The 18,198-nt window shown below is 32.2% G+C and overlaps 2 protein-coding genes across 5 annotated transcripts; both read left to right on the top strand.

Moving 5' to 3' along the window:
* Positions 1-703: 703 nt before the first annotated feature.
* On the top strand, positions 704-4,951 carry LOC107950666 (uncharacterized). The gene is made up of 7 exons (XM_016885551.2): positions 704-1,558; positions 3,348-3,400; positions 3,513-3,600; positions 3,679-3,777; positions 4,252-4,379; positions 4,471-4,558; positions 4,649-4,951. Exons 1-6 carry the CDS (start codon positions 980-982, stop codon positions 4,505-4,507), a joined length of 984 nt encoding a protein of 327 aa, XP_016741040.2. The 5' UTR covers positions 704-979; the 3' UTR covers positions 4,508-4,558; positions 4,649-4,951.
* Positions 4,952-5,306: 355 nt separating this feature from the next.
* On the top strand, positions 5,307-9,939 carry LOC107950664 (nucleosome assembly protein 1;4). Of its 4 annotated transcripts, none has more exons than XM_041081818.1 (12): positions 5,307-5,573; positions 5,739-5,782; positions 6,056-6,151; positions 7,098-7,190; positions 7,373-7,460; positions 7,549-7,610; positions 7,697-7,884; positions 7,966-8,140; positions 8,232-8,275; positions 8,638-8,815; positions 9,014-9,065; positions 9,660-9,939. In XM_041081818.1, coding segments are annotated over exons 1-12 (1,077 nt in total). In that variant the 5' UTR covers positions 5,307-5,518; the 3' UTR covers positions 9,662-9,939. The 4 variants fall into 4 exon arrangements, with proteins under 4 accessions (XP_040937752.1, XP_040937749.1, XP_040937748.1 ...); XM_041081815.1 differs by having other exon boundaries at positions 9,008-9,065; positions 9,660-9,845; XM_041081814.1 differs by lacking the exon at positions 9,660-9,939 and having other exon boundaries at positions 9,014-9,268.
* The last annotated feature ends 8,259 nt before the right edge of the window (positions 9,940-18,198 follow it).

Raw genomic sequence — 18,198 nt, 5'->3', positions numbered from 1 at the left:
ATTCTTAAAATAAATATATAAAAAAGTAAGGGAAGTATGCATATTTTAATCTATTATATTTAAGGACCAAAACCGAAACACAACAATCCCTTTGACTAGCATATTGGGTGGGCAGTACCACTTAGATCATTTTCCTTAATCAACGGCTTTAAAAATTAAAACTACTTAGCCAAAATTTACTAGTGTAAACTATTTTAATATTTTTATTTACTTCACTCACATCACACACGTTAAATTATTATTTTAAATAAAAATTTTAGGTTAAATAATACAATTAGTTTTTATATTTTTTTCGTTTTGAATAATTAAATTTTTTTTCTTTTATGTTCTTTTAACTTCTTTTTTTTTTCTTTATTTTTCATTCTCTTTTGCTTCTTCCTTTCTCCATTTTTTTGAAAGTAGTTTTTCTATATTTTCCATTTAGTAAAATTAGAGGGGAAGAAGAAAAGGAAAATAAAGAAATAAAAAGAAAAAAAGTAAATTATTTTAAAAAATAAAAGTATAGGGACTAGTTTTAACATTCCACCTTGGCTTATCGTATCATTAACGGCTCAGTGACTAAAATGTTACAACACGTTAATATAAGTAACTAAATCGTAATATTTCAAACATAAGTGACTAAAATGTAACTTTGGGTAAACAAAAGTGATATTTTGGTAATTTACCCAATTTATTATGATTATATTATCCCAAAACCATTATCGTATTACACAATTACAAACACTGCCTTCGCCTTTGCCCCTCTCGTTTTGAACCATTAGGAGCAACGTACAACAGAACATCCAACACTTCTATATCTTTCTCTTTGTTCCTGCTTTTTTTTTTGCCAGTCCTGATGACGCGTTTTGATGGCGGCTGAACCTTGAAATATTATTCCTCTCTAGTTTTTCTTTCATTCATTCATTCATTCCTTTTACTTTTCCTTTTTTTTTTATGTTTAGTTTTGTTTCATAAACTAAAAAACTAATAATCCCTACAAATGTTTTTCGTCTGCTTTCTCTTCTCTTTCGCTCTCTCTTTCCTGTTCTTTTTATTTTCTTTCTACTATAAGAAAAGGCTCCATAAGCAACAACATCCACAAGACGAACAAGGAAAATCCCAGAATGAACCGGCCCTTTCCAACCCTTCTCTCTCCCATAAAAATGCCCAAACTCGGGAAAACGATTCCACCCAATTTCCCCATTCGCTTCTGCTAGAGATCTTGCCTTCTGATTCTACACAATGGGCTGATTTGTTTACAGGTGAAAGCCATCCTAGGGAAGAAACGAGGCAAGTTGGGTCGGTTCGAGAAGGGGACCTGTTTGAATCTCAAAGCGCGAAGAAGAAAAAGAAAAGAGGAAAGAAGAAGAGATTGGATTCCAAAGGCGAAGAAGAAAATGAGGAAGACAGAAAGAAAAGGGAAGAACCAGGTCAGAGTTGTTCGGGTTCTCAGGTCAAGCCCCAGCTGGTTTGTTTGTACCCTTTTACATCAACGAGTAGTGCAACGCAAAGGAAGATCAAGCAACAATACGATCAGCTTGTTAAGTGTCATGGAAACAAAGGATTGACATTAGCTCAGGTTTGTTGAAGTTCCACTTTTTTCTTGATGTTCTTTAATCTATTGATTAACTTGACAAGTACTAATAAAGGCTACCCTTTTTATAATTTGTATTGAATTATTGTAGTTTAAGATTTTTGCTTTTGAATGTTGCTTTATTTTATGGGTTATCTTGATAGTAAAGAAAGTCCCATTGTTGCTTCTTAGTGTAAGATAATCAAGTCCTTTCTTATTTCAAGCAATAGTTTAAATTTGTATTCTTTGCTTTCCATCAAGGTTAAGACTTATCCAATTTGAAATTATTTGAGTTTGTGTTTTTTTTTTTGTTCAACAAGATGAATGAAGAGAATCTGAAACTTTTAGCCTGAATTAGGACACAGAATAATCAATTGAGGTAATAGGAAACAAGGTTTTTCTTTGGCTGTTTAGTTAAGATGACCCCTTAAACCATGTGGATGGCCTCTTCATGGGGATCTGCTCTGTAGAATTCATTATTTATTGAAGTTTTGTCATTTCAAATGGATTAGATGACGCTCTAAATTAAATTGCAGGTTAGATGAACTAAATCTGTGTATTTCCGAAAAAAAGAACTAGATTGAAGGCAGTTTTGTTTACCTGCATTTGAGATAATCAGAAATGCTTGTGTTCTCATCTTTCTGGGGCTATGATCATAATATACTTATATGTCTACGGAGGTGATTTGAATTAGTCTCTGAAGAAGCATGAGTCAATTCTACAAGTATTCTTTAAAGAAGCTGGGCCTCATATAAAGTTGCTAGTACAAGAAGGTCATGGTGAAATTTTCATCTTTTCTTGTATGTTATAAAGGATGAGCCTAGTTTAAGGTATCATAGAATAGTATTTAATTGAGGGACTTGAGGATTTTGGTAAAGTTTGGTGGGGCTAGTTTCAAGTTTTTAGTGGTAGATTCTGGCGCTTGCTTCTCTGCAGACAATGTGCTGGAAGCATCTAAGGACTTCAAATCAATTGGCAAAATAGATATTATTGTTCTAGAGACTTAGATGAGCAAACGACAAAAGTATTTGGTAGAAATTTTTCAGCTACATAAGAAAGTAATTATATCGTTTCTGTTACTTGGAAATCGATCTGAAACGTAAAGTTGGCATAAGGTAGGAATATAGGCTATTTCAAATTTGTATTGAGTTTGTCTGGCACATTTTATGCTGAGAACGAGATTCAATTGTACCAATGTTAATAAGAAGTAGTAAGGCTTAAAACTTGACACCAACTCAAGGCTCTCAAACTTAGGCCTGATTTAAGCTGATATCTTGCTGGGATTCCCAAAATCCAACATTATCTTTTAGATGAGTTTTTATGCTTGAATAAGGTTGACTGCCAGACAGATGCTAGGTTCAGTGTACTGCATAGTTAAAGTTTCAAATATCTGTTAGTGCTCCGAATCCTGTGTTTTTATACTCTGACAGTCATAAAGTATGTTAACTTGATCCAATATTTTATTAAATTCTAACTCTCCTCTTTATTGAGGAAAATTTTAAACTCATATTCTCCTGTTTGTGCCCTTTTTTGGTATAGTTATACTTGAAAACCTGAACCAGTGTTAGTTTAATTCATGCCCTCTGCTGCATATTGAATGCTTTCAGATATCAGAATTTCAGAATAAGATTATGAATTTCCCTATAAAGTTATCTCTAAATTAGTTAATAGTTGCATTGATAAGCTATTTGATACTTAGATGGTTCCCTGCCCTTTTTAATTCTGGTATATTTGTTGTAATCTTTGGTGGGGTTGAATATGCAACAACTGTAACATACTATCCTCCCTTATACAGGTTGGAGAATTTGCTAATTGCTTGATTGAGGCCAGAAATGATCTGCAACACAAGTAAGTCATCGTCATGTTTTAGAAATCCAGATCCTTAGCTTTGCTTTTCAATCATTTCCTTCTAGCTCTGAGCATTTGCTTGATTAGTTTCCTTGCTATGGTCTTGCCACAGGTCTGAGGTCATCAAACGTAAGTTTACAATAACAAACGCTCTGCTATTTAAAGCGGAGCGATCTTCATTTGATCGCCTGAGGCAGCAGGTGAGCAACCATATGAGATAAAACTTAAGCTTATGGCATTAATTAGTTGTTAATTGGTCAATGAATTTGCATGTTTAGATATACAAGCTTGAAATGGAACAGAAGAGATTAGAAGAGGATGCCTTTGTCTATAATTGGCTGCAAGAGCAACTTAAACTATCACCGGCATACAAGAAGGTAGAGTTCATACCTATATTCTAATAGCAAAGTAAAGCTTATTGTAAAATTTTGTTAATTCTGTTGTCTGTTTAGTTTTCAAGGAAGGATAACTGAACATAATTGCCCAAATTATTGCAAAGTAAAGCTTATTTGTCTCCCATCACTCTTCTTTTGGCTTTTATTCTTAGTGGCTTCTTGTTAACCTTGAAACTCTATGCATGGAACTTTATTTTGTTATTACCTATCTGTCCGTGCAACTTAACAGCTATTATCATGTGGTTGAATTTGGAATATAAACAACCTTTCGGGTTTGGCTTCAACTCTTTAGGTTGCAGTTTGTTACGACACTAAATTTAACATGTTTTCTCAACCTTAAAATTGTGTTTATGAAGTTAGAATGTGTTGGGAATTTCCATGTTTATTTTGTCTCATTACAATTAAACGAGTTACTATCATGATTCTGATCTCTCTTTCTTTCTTTCTCTCTCACAGATGCTTGAAATTGGTGCTTGCATGGAGTTAAAGGCCAAGTCTGGTGAGCAGATGGAAGGTGCAGATACCGAAATTTCTGACATTTCCTTTGAGGAGCTATTAGCTCAGGAAAAGAAAGATTCATTTTGGTGAGTCGCTTATCATTGTTCAAATCCTGCTTTCGAACTTTTGTGTTGACCACTTACGAAACACCCTTTTTGCTTTTGATGCTCCATGCAGGCAGAAAAATGGGAATTTGAGACGAAGCTCAAATTGATGACAATACTTGTTCAGCTAACCCTACTACGGAACCAATTCACTTTTTGCAGTATGAATCATCAATTCCTAAGACTAAAAATGTTTCGTAGTTTTTATAGCAAAATCATTGTCATAACTTTTCCATTTTATAACCCTACAGAATGACGCAGCTCTGATGCTTGAACAATGTTTAGATGAACTGTCTGCCCTCTGCTAGAACTGAGTGCATACACCAACTTCAGAGGCTATGCGCTTTGTAATCTTTATACATGATCTTTGTTAGGAAGTTGAGTTTGTGCTTAGAGAGATTGAAAGGCTATGAATAGAAGGGGAGGTGTTATTGAAGATTTTTTTTGGAAATATATTACTGTTGATAATGAAGAAGATTAGTACGTAGTAAATCTTATATCTACTAGTGTATGTTGATGATATTATCTTAATCAGTAACATCGTAGATTGTTAAGCACATTTTGCTATATTTTCTTAAATTCCCGTCCATGCATTCTTTAATGCTGATTGGGCTAGAAATAAAGATTATTAGTTTTCCACCAATTGGAGTTCAAATAAGCAATAGGATCATCTTTGATCCTAGTCAAAGTTACACAACCATCCAAATATAGTTGAAGTTGCATCTAAGAAGTGTACCTGATATATCTTTATAATATATATGGTTGAATTAAAAAAAGATGATAATGTGTTTTAAGACATTTAAACTCATATCTCTTACATTAATAATAATACTCGTAATAATTAAATTTTTAAACTAATTAAATTACTTCACATTATAATTTCTTTTACATGGCAGCATTAACCACCATATCTGATTTTGGTTTATTTAGCCATACAAAATCTTATTTACATGGTATCTCATTCGTTAGCCCTATAGCTTAAGCGGTATAATCTCACTTTTAGCACTCTAATAAATAACTTGGCCCTTCATCACGTCACGTTTCCGAGGGTTCTGCCTTTCTCTTTCCCACTGTATTTTCCTTTTCTTGCTTCCCAAATACTCATTTCAACGCCAGAAAAAATGAGTAACGATGACGCATCCGATCTCGGCGTCGCCCTCCCCGCCGCCGCTGCCGGTATACCTACTTAATTGTTCTCTTCCCATCTCACTTATTATTATTATTTTTCAAATGGCATGTGATTATCCTTTGATAATTTTTTTAAATCTATTTTTCGGTTGTGATTTCGTTATCATTATCAGAGATTACGTAAGTTTTTTAATGTGATTCTTTTGTCCGCAGCTTTGAGTGCTGAGGAACGCGCCGGCCTGGTTAATGAGCTTAAGGCAAGTGATTCTTTTTTATTTATAATGCTTTTGTATTTTTATTGTAAAATGTGAAAATGGAATAGAAATATCAAATATGTTGTAGAATAGAAACTAACGAATGAGAATTGTGCTTAAGGTTGTTTGTATTTAGTAGTAGTTTGAAGTTTTTAACCCTGATGGCTCACCACTTGATACATTGTTCTGTTGATGGTGTGTGAACTGTGAAGTTGTCTTATTTCTATTTGTTATTTACAATAGTGTGTTTAGCCCCCTTTTGGCTGCTTTTTGCAGAATAAGCTTCAAAATTTAGCGGGAGAACATGCTGATGTGCTAGAAACACTATCACCAAATGTCAGAAAACGTGTTGAGGTTCTCAGGGAGATTCAGGTCGTACATCTGATTTTAAACTTATGTTCTCTCTATGTCTGCATTCCACATCTAATCTTTGTCATACCCAAGGCATGCTCTTTGTTGCCAATTTCATTGATGTGATTATACATCCTGGAACATGCTATAGCTCAGTCTAGATTGTTTGGATTCTCAAAGTTGTTATATTTGTTATTACTTGAGAGACGTTTTCCTTCTTTTGCCTTCATACTTTTTTTTTGACCTGTGGATTTTTTTTGGGGAGTAGGAGTTACGCATTTTTTCGTTTTCAATTTATTGTCTTGGAAATGATTTCTTGCTTTGGAAGGTAACTTATGTCAATGAGAATGTTGTGCTTGTTAGAGAATTATTATTGGCATGTTGATTGATTTTTGAATTTGTTATACGGATTGCTTTTCAGTAATGTTGTCTTGAATGGTGACTCATAAGGCTTGACTGGTTGATATTCTAGCATACGTGTTTGTTTCCATGGTGGGTTTTTTTTTTTTTTTTAATATTATGCTCTTATTGTCCTAGTTAATATGCTGAGTTTCATAGGAGAACTCATTTATATCTCCTAAGATATCGAACTAATACCTGAACTCCTGATAGGAAGTGCAACTCATGCATACCATGTAGAACTGTTAGTTCATTCCATATTCAAGCTTTGCTCTCCTGTTTTCTTTTGTACTTTTACTATAAGCTTTTCTTGACTTTGAGACCATATTTCCTTTTCTAACTTTTCTACTTACTATAGGTTTTAAGTTACTTTTTGAAATATTACTTATGGTTGGATTTAATATAAATTTTCACTTCACTAACACTTGTGATGATGGGATTTGGTTGAAAAATGCTGATGTTCAATAAAATTGGAAGGTTGACACCTTCCTACAGTTGATTGGAGTATTGGACTACAACTTTGTTTGGTTTTAAAAGAAGAATACTTTCTTACATATTCATTTTGCAGAGTGAACATGATGAACTGGAGAAGAAGTTTTTTGAGGAGAGAGCTGCATTGGAGGCCAAGTATCAGAAACTTTATGAACCACTTTATACTAAGGTCTGTGGGGTTCTTTTGGACATTAATGCTTCATTATGTCATATATAAGCCTTTGTATATTGTGATGTTTCTTGTTTCATGAGTTTTGATTTATTCACATGCATATTTCTCGCATTTCTTGGAAGCTTATTTGAGCATTCCTCTTTATCTTGATTCTTTCTTCTAATAACTAAAAATTGCAGAGGTATGAAATTGTGAATGGTATAGTGAAGGTTGAAGGAGAAACAAATGAAGCTGTGATGGACGAAGAAGGGGATAAATGTGTAGAAGGTATTCAATCTTGGTTGACTCATGTAAAGTTTCTGAAATTGTATCAATGCATTGATCCTGAGATGGGCTGACATAATCTTAAATGCAGAAAAAGGAGTGCCTGACTTTTGGCAAACTGCGATGAAAATGAATGAAATTTTGGCCGAGGAGGTACGTGAAATGTGTAGTTCCTTATCTGATGAGTTCTATTTGTTGATTTGAAAATGTATGTTATGACTTAATATTTGCTGATATAGATTTCAGAGCGAGATGAAGGGGCTCTCAAGTATCTTAAAGATATCAAGTGGAGCAGAAACGATGATCCTAAGGGTTTCAAGCTAGAATTTTTCTTTGATTCTAACCCTTTTTTTAAGAATACCGTCCTGACAAAAACATATCACATGGTTGATGATGAAAATGAGCCCATCTTGGAGAAAGCAATTGGGTGAGTTAAAATATGCTTTTATACTAAGAAATTTTTGGGTTATCCTACTATACATATCATAAAACTTAGGGTAATTTGTAGAACGAAGATTGAATGGTATCCTGGGAAATGCCTGACACAGAAGGTCCTAAAAAAGAAGCCCAAGAAAGGATCGAAGAATGCTAAGCCCATTACAAAAACTGAAAATTGTGAAAGCTTCTTCAACTTCTTCAACCCTCCTCAAATCCCCGAAGATGATGATATTGATGATGAGCTTGTAAGTTTGACATTTTCTTTTGGAATAGGAAGGCTAACTCAATAATTTTATGGTGTGTTCTTCTTAGTTTCATTGATATATCTATCAACAGGCTGAGGAACTTCAGGATCGAATGGAACATGACTATAACATTGGGTGAGTCTATGGTATCTCTTTTTGTGAGAGCTATTTTGAAGATGCATTTCTTTGGTTAGTACCTTACCAAGGTGCTTGTTGTTTTCGTTGGATTAGTGTTGTCAGTCTAAGGTCAGTGTGGCATATTAAATGCTTTTCATTTATTGCTATTTTGAGAATTAAATCCTTTTTCTCTGGAAAGAACTGTCATTGATGCTATGTAAGAGATAAATGGGGGAAAGTGTTGGTGAGAATTCTTGTTTCTAGCTTCTTGAAATGTGAAGAAAAATATACTGCAAGTGCAACATCATTATTTTGTTTGTCTTCTTGTAATCTTCACATTTTTTTTGTTTCTCAAATGAAATGTTGGATTGTTTGTGTAGTTCGGCAATTCGAGACAAACTAATTCCTCATGCAGTATCATGGTTTACGGGGGAAGCTGGTCAGGGGAATGAGTATGATGGATTAGAAAGTGATTATGACAGTGATGACCAAGATGGTGATGAGGGTGAAGATGGGGATGAAGAAGATGAGACAGAAGAAAGAAAGGGCAAAAAGAAGGTGAGCCTATAATTTCATTTATATTTTGAAAAATCAAGTTTATTTATTATTTTATTTGTTGAAAATTTCCTGCATCGAGTTATTATAATGGCCAAGAGAGTTATAGGGTGTATGATGGAATGGTGTACCGTATGTTTGCTATCATTCAAGGGCTTATTTGTTGTGATTTGTTTAAACCTGGGTTTGTTTAAGATGCAGAGCGCAAGTGCAAATGCCGGCCTAAATCAGCATGGTGAGCGCCCTCCAGAGTGTAAGCAACAGTAGCATTTGGATACCCTCTTGGTTGCTTAAAATTTTGAGTAATATATATTCCCTAATTGTGAGTATCTCATTCAACTTTTATTCTTGTTTTTTAATGGAGGATTGGCGTTGCCCATTAATGTTATGTGGCAGTGGAACTCTAAACCTATGTAATGTTTCTAGTTTCTAAATCGTAAATGGTCTGTTAATATAGTTTCATGCAACATATAGTAAAACTGTTCCATCATTGTTGTCTACAATTTTTTTAGGTTCCGGAATATTTTTAAAGTTTTTTTTAATGTTGTTAGAACTAGACTGAACCAGTTAGGGTACCAGCCTGGAGAGAGGGGTTGGACTGATTAACCTGTGAACCGCATGGAACAAGTTGAATCAGGCTAAATACTGGTTAAACCGGCAGTGAACTGTCTCTTTACTTTTTTAATCTTTTTTTTTTTAAATTTATTTGATTGAACTGGACAAATTAGTTGGATTGGTTGAATTGGGAACTGATGATATGACCGATTTGATCATCAATCAAATTCTGAAAACTTTGGTTTTCTTAGTATTTTCAAGTTCTATAATCTCCTTATTTGCTTGATAATAGAGAATGATCCCCTTACCGATGGGGATTTAGGGGTACAAGTGAGGAAGCAAGAAGGCTCTTTTAATATGTTTGGTACGACTGGAACGAAGATGAAGGCAATGGTGGATGGAATGGAAAACTATGTTTTTTTGGGGAGTTAAATTAACACAATTAACAATTTTATTTACAACTTGGCTTTTAATCCGTTGTCTTTTGTCTTCTTATGTTTATATTGCATGATATTTATTTTTAGGATAATGTCACAAAGAGTCCTTAAAGTATCAAATTTTCAATGTGGAAATTGCACTTTAAAAATGTTGGTACATTTTACCTATAATAAAGTGACATTTAGAATATTCAATGATGCCACGTGATGGAACAATAATGATTTTAAATGTTGGAACTAAATAAGCTGAAATTTAATATTGATTTCAAAAATAAAATTGGATCGTGGAAATATACAATTCCATGTTTTAAAATAAAGGTCAAAATATGTTGTTAGTACTTGTATTTTGACAATTTGAAATTTAGTCATTCTACTTAAAATTTTAAAAATTAAGATTTTTTGTTTTTTCAATTTAAAAATCTTAGTACAATTATTAACAATATTAGAATTTTTTGTCATTAGATTGTCCTCATATGATGTTGCACATTATTGACAAAAAATAAACATGCTTAAATTCACAAGTTTTGATAGAAAATACAAATTATGATAATGATTAAACTAGAATTTTAAATTGAAGAAGTAGGAGGATTGGATTTTTAAATTTTAAAGTATATGAACTAAATTTCAAATTTTTGAAAATACATGGACTAATATAATTTTTTTAACCTAAAATGAACCCTAATTTTGATATTTTAAAAAACAAGTAAAAATTAAAAATTAAAATTAAAATTAAAATATAAATATAAATATAAATATAAATTAATTTTAAAATATAATAATTTTAAATAATTTAAATATAAAATTTTTTAAAATCAATATTATCCTTTTCAAATATTTCCAAAAATATTTTATTTAAAAAAATAAAATTGATTTAAAGTTATTTAACTACTAGAATATTACATTAAAATCATTTTAATATTTAAATTATTTGTTAAAATTTAATAATATCTTAAAATACTTAAAATTATGAAAAAAATTCAAGAAAAAAGAGAAAAAATATTATGAAAGCAAAATAGGTATTGTAGTAATAACAAAAACAAAAGAATAGTAAAAACAAAGATGAGAGAATAATAAAACACAAGGTTTCTTTCTGTATGAGATAATTTTTTCTTCTAACTTGGATGTCATACGCATATAATGCGCTCCATTTATAGGGTTTCAACCACCATATGTTATAATTGAAAAGACATCTACTTATGAAATATTTACAACAATTCCCTTAGATGTCAATAAAAAGAAAATATGCTTCATTAAAACTTTATTGGGAAAAACCTTATGAGATAAGAACCTGATGAAGGAAAAAAAAGTATACAATCACTCATTACAAGTTGACTCGTTAAAAACCTTTACCAAGAAAATCTAGTGGGATAAAACCTTGGTTAAAGGAAAAGATTTCTATGTTGTTTTAGACTCCTCTTACTGGATACATCACATTACATCTCTTGGTTGACACATTTCAATCTTGTATGCTAATCTTTCAAATGTTTTACTTTGCAATGATTTTTGATGTAATCACCCTTCAATTGAGCTAAATATGTCACATTATCATTTTGTAATATAGTTGATATCTTTTCCTATAAAGGTAAACCAAATATCTTCTAGATATTTTGGGTCAACATCTTTAGCTAAACATACTTTTAGCTTACCTCATACATTACATTACTTCTGCATGATTTGAAGAGGTAGTAGCTATGGAGTTATGCCTCATATTTTTCGGCTTTTCTTCTCCCAGTTAAACTCTATTTTTTTTAGTTTTTCACATAAACTCTGATTAGTATTTGTTATTTTAATATTATTTGACCTACAAATTTAGTCTATAAATAGACCATATTTCCACCATAGAAAAATAACCCATTACACATTTAGGTATTAGCTTTTACAAGCTTTTAGAGAATTTTGTGTTTACATTTTGAGGGTTTTTATTTCAGGTTTCGGGATTTAGTTTTATCTCCATCTTTTGTACTCCTCATATTTGCCACTTTAGTGAAATTATCTTTGCACCTAATTTTTCATCCTCTTCAGAAGGGTTTTTTTTACGTAAAATATTTGTGTTCGATCTTTTCAATTTATTCGTTATTTTACTTGTTCGTTGGTATATTCGGTTTATCCCCAACAAACTAGTATCAAAGCTAGTTCGATTTCCGTAATTAACCTGTTCAAAGATGGAAAAAATAATGTTTGATATTGAAAGTTTGATGACATCACAAATTTCAATATGTAGTAAGTTCGGATGACGACAATCTTGATTTAGGGTAATCTTGAGAAGGTCCTTACAGAGAAGAAGTCTGTAGACATGGATAAATCAGAATGGGATAGGTTAGATAAAAAAGCTCTATCCATGATTCAATTATGTCTAACAAATAATTTATTGCAAGAGGTTTTGATGGAGAAAATGACATTCACCTTATGGAAAAGTTTAAAAACCCTTTATGCAAAAAAGTTTTTGGCTAACCAATTAGTGTTGAAACAGTGAATGTACATGTTCCACATGAATGAATGTGAACACCTTAGAGATCACATCAGTCAATTTATTACTTTTTTGAATGATTTAAAGAATGTTAAGGTTTAGATTAACGATGAAGATCAGACTATGCTATTACTGTGCTATTTATCCTCTTCATACAAGTCTTTTAGGGAAACCCTAATTTATGACATATATAATCTCTCATTCGAGGATGTGAAGGGTTATCTGTTTAGCAAAGACAAACTCGACAATGCATTTGGTTCGAATAGCAAGTTAGATAGGCAAGCCTCAATTTTGGTAGCATCAAGGAAGCGAGACAAGAGATGTCACTATTGTAAGAAGTTAGGTCACATCAAGGCAGATTGTTACAAATTGCAAAATAAAAGGGCTGCTAAGAGCAACAAGGAAGATTTAGATGGTGCTAATTTGGCCAATTAAAAGGGTGATGATTTCTTGTTGGTGTCAACAAGTGATAACTCCGAGTTTACATTCGAATGGATCTTAGATTTGGGGTGTTCTTTCCACATGTGTCCCAACAAGGACTGATTCTCCACATACAGTTTAGTTGAAGGTGGAGCTGTGCGCATGGAGAATAGTTCACCTAGTAAGGTAACCGATACTGATACTATTCAAATTACAAAGCACGGTGGGACAATTAGGACATTGTCAGATGTCAGGCATGTGCCTGACTTAAAGAAAAATCTCATCTATTTGGGAATTTTGGACTTGAAGTGTTGTATAATTAACATTGAGTCAAACAATATTAATGTATCTCGTGAGGCTCTTTTTTTGATTAAAGGTAAAAAAATTGACAGTTTTTATGTTCTGGAAGGATCAATGGTGACTGGTGAAACAAGATGTCCCTTGTTTGTTAAAGAGTTGAAGTTGACTCATTTGAATCGAAAACAACTTGGTCATAGGAGGGAAAAATGTATGGCCGTTTTCTATAAGATATGTTCTCTTTTGGATGCTAGTTTTGAAAAGATAGGGCATTGTGTTCGTGGAAATCAAACTCGGGTCAATTTTTATTTGGCAGTGTACAAGTCAAAGACTAGAAGACTTCCAGCTTCTAAACAAAACTTTGACTTAGTTAATAACATGCATAGTTCGAGATTGATACGAACTTGTTTCGGTGATGATTCGAGTCGTTTAGATGCCCAATCGTGAATTTGAGTAAGTTGTTTTTCGTTTCGAAACAAGATAAGTTTAAACAAGAATAGGCTGAGTAAAGAAGGAAATGAGTTTTAAACATAGGATAACAAAGTGGTTAAAACAAAAAAAATGGATAATTTACTAAGGCAAAAAAAAACCAACAATATTGGATTGTTAACCCGAATCTCAAATGGCTCTTAAGTGTTTTATGGTTTAAGGAAAATAGTAAAGGATAAACCTTGACCCACTATCAAATAGTGATAGGAACCAAAGGTATACGAATGCCACACTTGAAAGTGATAAGTTCGATAAACAATGGAAATGATAGACGCCACAAGCAATGCTTGATAAGTCAGATCAGGTCCAAAAGAACAAAGAGAATTGGATAACTCACAAAACTCAATTTTAACATAAATTCAGCAAAAAAGTTCTTTTATAATAGGCTGATTACAACTATTTATAGTGTTAAAAGAGGCTAGCCGAATGGTCACATGTGATCATCTTAATGAGCTAATAATGAGCTGAAATAAAGCTCAAAAACTCTTGAAATTCTGAACCTAAGTAACTCCAATCTTCAATACACTTTAATTCACTTGAATCAATGAACTTGAATGCTTAAGAAAATCTTTTGAAGTCTCCTTTGGCCAACCGAATAGACACCAACATCTTGATGGAGTTTTGAATGCATGAAATGATTATTTAAGAAACAAAACGATTGAGGTAGATGGAAAGGCTACTGCTGAATTTAAAAGAAGATATAATGCTCTTTTAATTGTTATAACAGCTCTTTAAATGATGTATAATGTCTCTCTTGTATGTAACCGAAATGTCCCCCTTGAATGTAACCGAAAACCACTTGAAAAGTCACATTAATGAATTTGTAACAACCTTTGAATGTAACGGTTTCCAGCTGAAAAGACACCTGCAATTAAACCCATTAAAACAAACATATTAAACAAATTTAAACACTTATTAAAAACAAAACATATTAAACACTTAACTTAAATAAATGAACTCAAACACATGCATCAATAAATTATTCCAGCAACTAAATTATTTAAGATAACCATTTATTCTAACAACTCAATTAACTAAGATGCTTAAATGCATGGTTTAAAATGCAAACTAAATAAACAGATGAGTTATTTAATGCAAGACTTAATTTAATAATGTAGACTTAAACTAATATGGGAGTTACATAATGCACGTCATTATTTATGATGCGTACTTAATTAACATGAAAGTTACATAATGCATTACTTTATTAAATGCAGAACACACAAAGTGCAAGTTAAAATTAAAATATGCAAACTTATTAATTTAAATAAAACTTAATTAAATTAAAAAGTCCTTGAAAACATTGGCCCAATAATTAATCAGGTCTATGAGATGTTTCATCTTGCACTTGGGCCCCTCAAGTTTAGGCCAATCTCAATAGCGTCGAGTTGCGTCATAACATGATGCGACCGGGTTCGCATCAGAAATAATCTCGTGTTGGGCTTTGACAAAGAATGTATTATGGAAATACGAGTCAAGGTGGAGATTTGTAGAGTTATGTCTCGTATTTTTTTGACTTTTCTTCTCCTAATTAAACTTTGTTTTTTAGTTTCCCACTTAAACTCTAATTAGTGTAGGTTATTTTAATATTATTTGACCTACAAATTTAGCCTATAAATAGATTCTTTTCCCATGCTAGAAAAATAACCCATTACACATTTCGGTATGAGCTTTTATAAGTTTTTAGAAAATTTTGTGTTTACTTTATGGATTCTTATTTTAGGTTTTGGGGTTTAGTTTTACCTCTATCTTTTGTAATCTTCGTTTTTTCTGTTTTAGTGAAATTATCTTTGCATGTTTTTATCCTATTCGGAGGGGTTTTTCCATGTAAAATATTTGTGCTCGATCTTTTCAAATTTGTAACAACCCGTTTTTTAGTGTTGTCGAAAACCGTGATTTTGAGACCAAAAATCCAATAAATAGGTTCGTATTATTATTTAATATTTTGAGTCAATTATGATATTATATTGAATTCTAGCTTAATATTTTATTTTTATAAATTGAATGAATAAATATAAGTGGTTTAGCCTAAAAGTCAAGTGGTTTTTGAAAATAAGATATTGGGACCTTGTTTCCGTAATTTAAGGCCATAAATATTTAATAGGAGTCGTATTATAGGTGAATTGAAGTTTGGTTTGGTAATTTTGACGATTGGTTGCTTAATTAAGGTAAAATGCTTAAATTGTAAATGGGTAAAAGTTAATAGTTATATATTTAAAATAGTAAAGGGGCCAAAATGGTAATTAAACCATGGTAAAAAAGTCCAAGCGGTGGTGGATATGATTAATCCACTAACTTTTGAGTTATTTGCTCATTTAGTCCTAATTAGTTTAAGGTTAAATTGAAAAGAAGTTTGTTTAATTGGAATTTAATATAATGAGGGATCAATTGTGCAATTAAACCCTCATTAGATGATAATTATACCATATATCTATGTTATGGACATTTATGGGCATGTTGTGATGATTTTACATGTTAAAATTTAAAGGGTCAAATGGTAAATAATTAAATTAATGGATAAAAATTAAAAGATTAGAAAGTAAGCTATCATTTTTCTTCTCTTCTTTCTGGGTGTAAAAATGTATAGCCATTGTTGGAGATGAAGAAAGCTTCGACTAGCTAGGCTTTCCTTGTTTGGTATGTGTTTGACACCCATTTTTAGAAATTTTTATGTTTTTGAGCTCGTATTAGCTAAATCTGGCTAAGCTGGGGACTAATTTATAAAACTGTTAAATATTTTGAATTGTGCCATTGATGAGTTTAGTATATTCTTGAAGTTTTATGATAGATTACTAAGCTTGGTTGTTAATTAAGACTATTTTGTAAAGTAGTTTTTAGTAATTTTAATGTTTAATGACTAAAATGTTAAAGTGATAAAAATTACAAGGATTTGATGTGTAATAACAGAAAATATGGGCTGTAGTGGGGTGTTATACTATTTGGCTGAATTTAATTTTAGTTAAAATTGGTTAAATTGCAAGTTTTAAGCTTAATGACTAAATTGCATAAAAGTAAAATATTGGGGGCAATTTCATAAAAATGTCAAAAATGACTTAATTGCATAACATGAGTTAATTTTGCTGTTGGAATTAGTGAATTAAATGAAATTATTGTTTTAGATCAAGAACGAGTGGAAAATTGAGGAAAAGAGAAAAATACTAAATAGACCATGTACTTTGTCGTTGCTGCAAATTAGTCTGGTAAGTTTGTTCGGATAATTTTAATATATTTTAAATGTATATTATATGAAATTGATTGTGGAATGATGGATGATATTGATGCATGTAATTGAGAATGGAAATAATGAATTGATATGGTATTGATTACTGATTGAAATACTCTAAGCCGATAAACGTAGGATAAAGTACGATTGACTTGCCAATAGGTTATATTGCGCACTATACAGGATTGATATGAGATAAGATGATGATTTTTGTGTATTTCCTGTCCACTGGATATACCGAAGTCAGCATTTGTTGTGGATTATCATGTTATATTTCTAGTGTTTTTGGCGTGTTATCAGGGGTAGATGTAAAGCCTTCGGGATTGGCACTTGGTGTCGTGGCGTGTTATAGGAGGGATGTTAGCCTACGCGCTAAGCACTTGGTACTAAGGAGTGTTATCGATTGGATTGGCTCGTTTGAGCATTGGTGTGTTTCGGATGGATAACCATGTACTCATATCCATATATCGTTCATCGAGCATTATTTATTGATCAATGAATGTTATTGAAATATGGAAAACTGATTTGTACTATTATTGAGCATTTCTCACCTCTTGTGAGCTTTGATTGACAAGAATTCTGATAACAACCCTATTTACAGGAAACTCAGTTCATTAATCTTGTTATTTGAATTATTATGTTTAATTCAGTAAGCTTTATCGCTAAATCGATGAACTTACTAAGCTTTATAAAAGCTTACTTGTGTTTTGTTGTGCTTTCTTACAGATTACATTTTTGTGGATAATCGGGCGATCGGATCAACTCGAAGAATCACACTATCCGAGGTTCATTGGTAGAATATGGATTTGATTTGGCTTATATGGCATGTAATAGGAGAATTTTCTTATGTTCTATAATGTTTCATAAGTACATGTAATGTGTTTTGGTTGTGCATTTTGATGTTTTGGTATGTATGTTTAATTCCATGTTTAAGCATAAGTGAGCAAACATGAAATGGTAAGTCTGGCTTGAATTAGGTATGTTATGAAGGAACTGAAGTTAAGTTATATTTGAGTATATGAAGGAATTGAAGTTAAGTTATATTTGAGTATGTTGTGTCCTGTGTGATGTAATTAAAATAGTGAAATTGTTGGGTGATTGAGATGCAGTGTCATTAATGACACATTGGTTAAGTCTTAGATGGATTGATTTAACATGTTTTGGATGTTATCGAATGTATTTTGAAGTCTTGTGATCATATGCTATAAGTTGATTTAGTTACCTAAGTATTTGGATGAAAAATGAGTGTGTTTTAGGACATTTTTAGGCACACACGGCCTAGGACTCGAGATGTCACATGACCGTGTGTCACACACAGGTAACCCACACAAGCGTGTGCCCTTAACATGTTAGCTGTAGATTTCACATGGGCTGTTACAAAGTCTGCGACATAGCCATGTGTAGCAAAACAGTTTCAAGCATAGTTTGGCACATGGCCTACAACACGGCCATGTGACCCAACTTCGAATTGAACACAATCTAACACACGACCAGCAAC

Source organism: Gossypium hirsutum, chromosome A02 (assembly GCF_007990345.1).
Source record: "Gossypium hirsutum isolate 1008001.06 chromosome A02, Gossypium_hirsutum_v2.1, whole genome shotgun sequence".
Classification (NCBI taxonomy): Eukaryota; Viridiplantae; Streptophyta; class Magnoliopsida; order Malvales; family Malvaceae; genus Gossypium; species Gossypium hirsutum.
The sequence above is the reverse complement of the archived record's forward strand: the minus strand, read 5'-3'. Positions and strand labels throughout refer to the sequence as shown.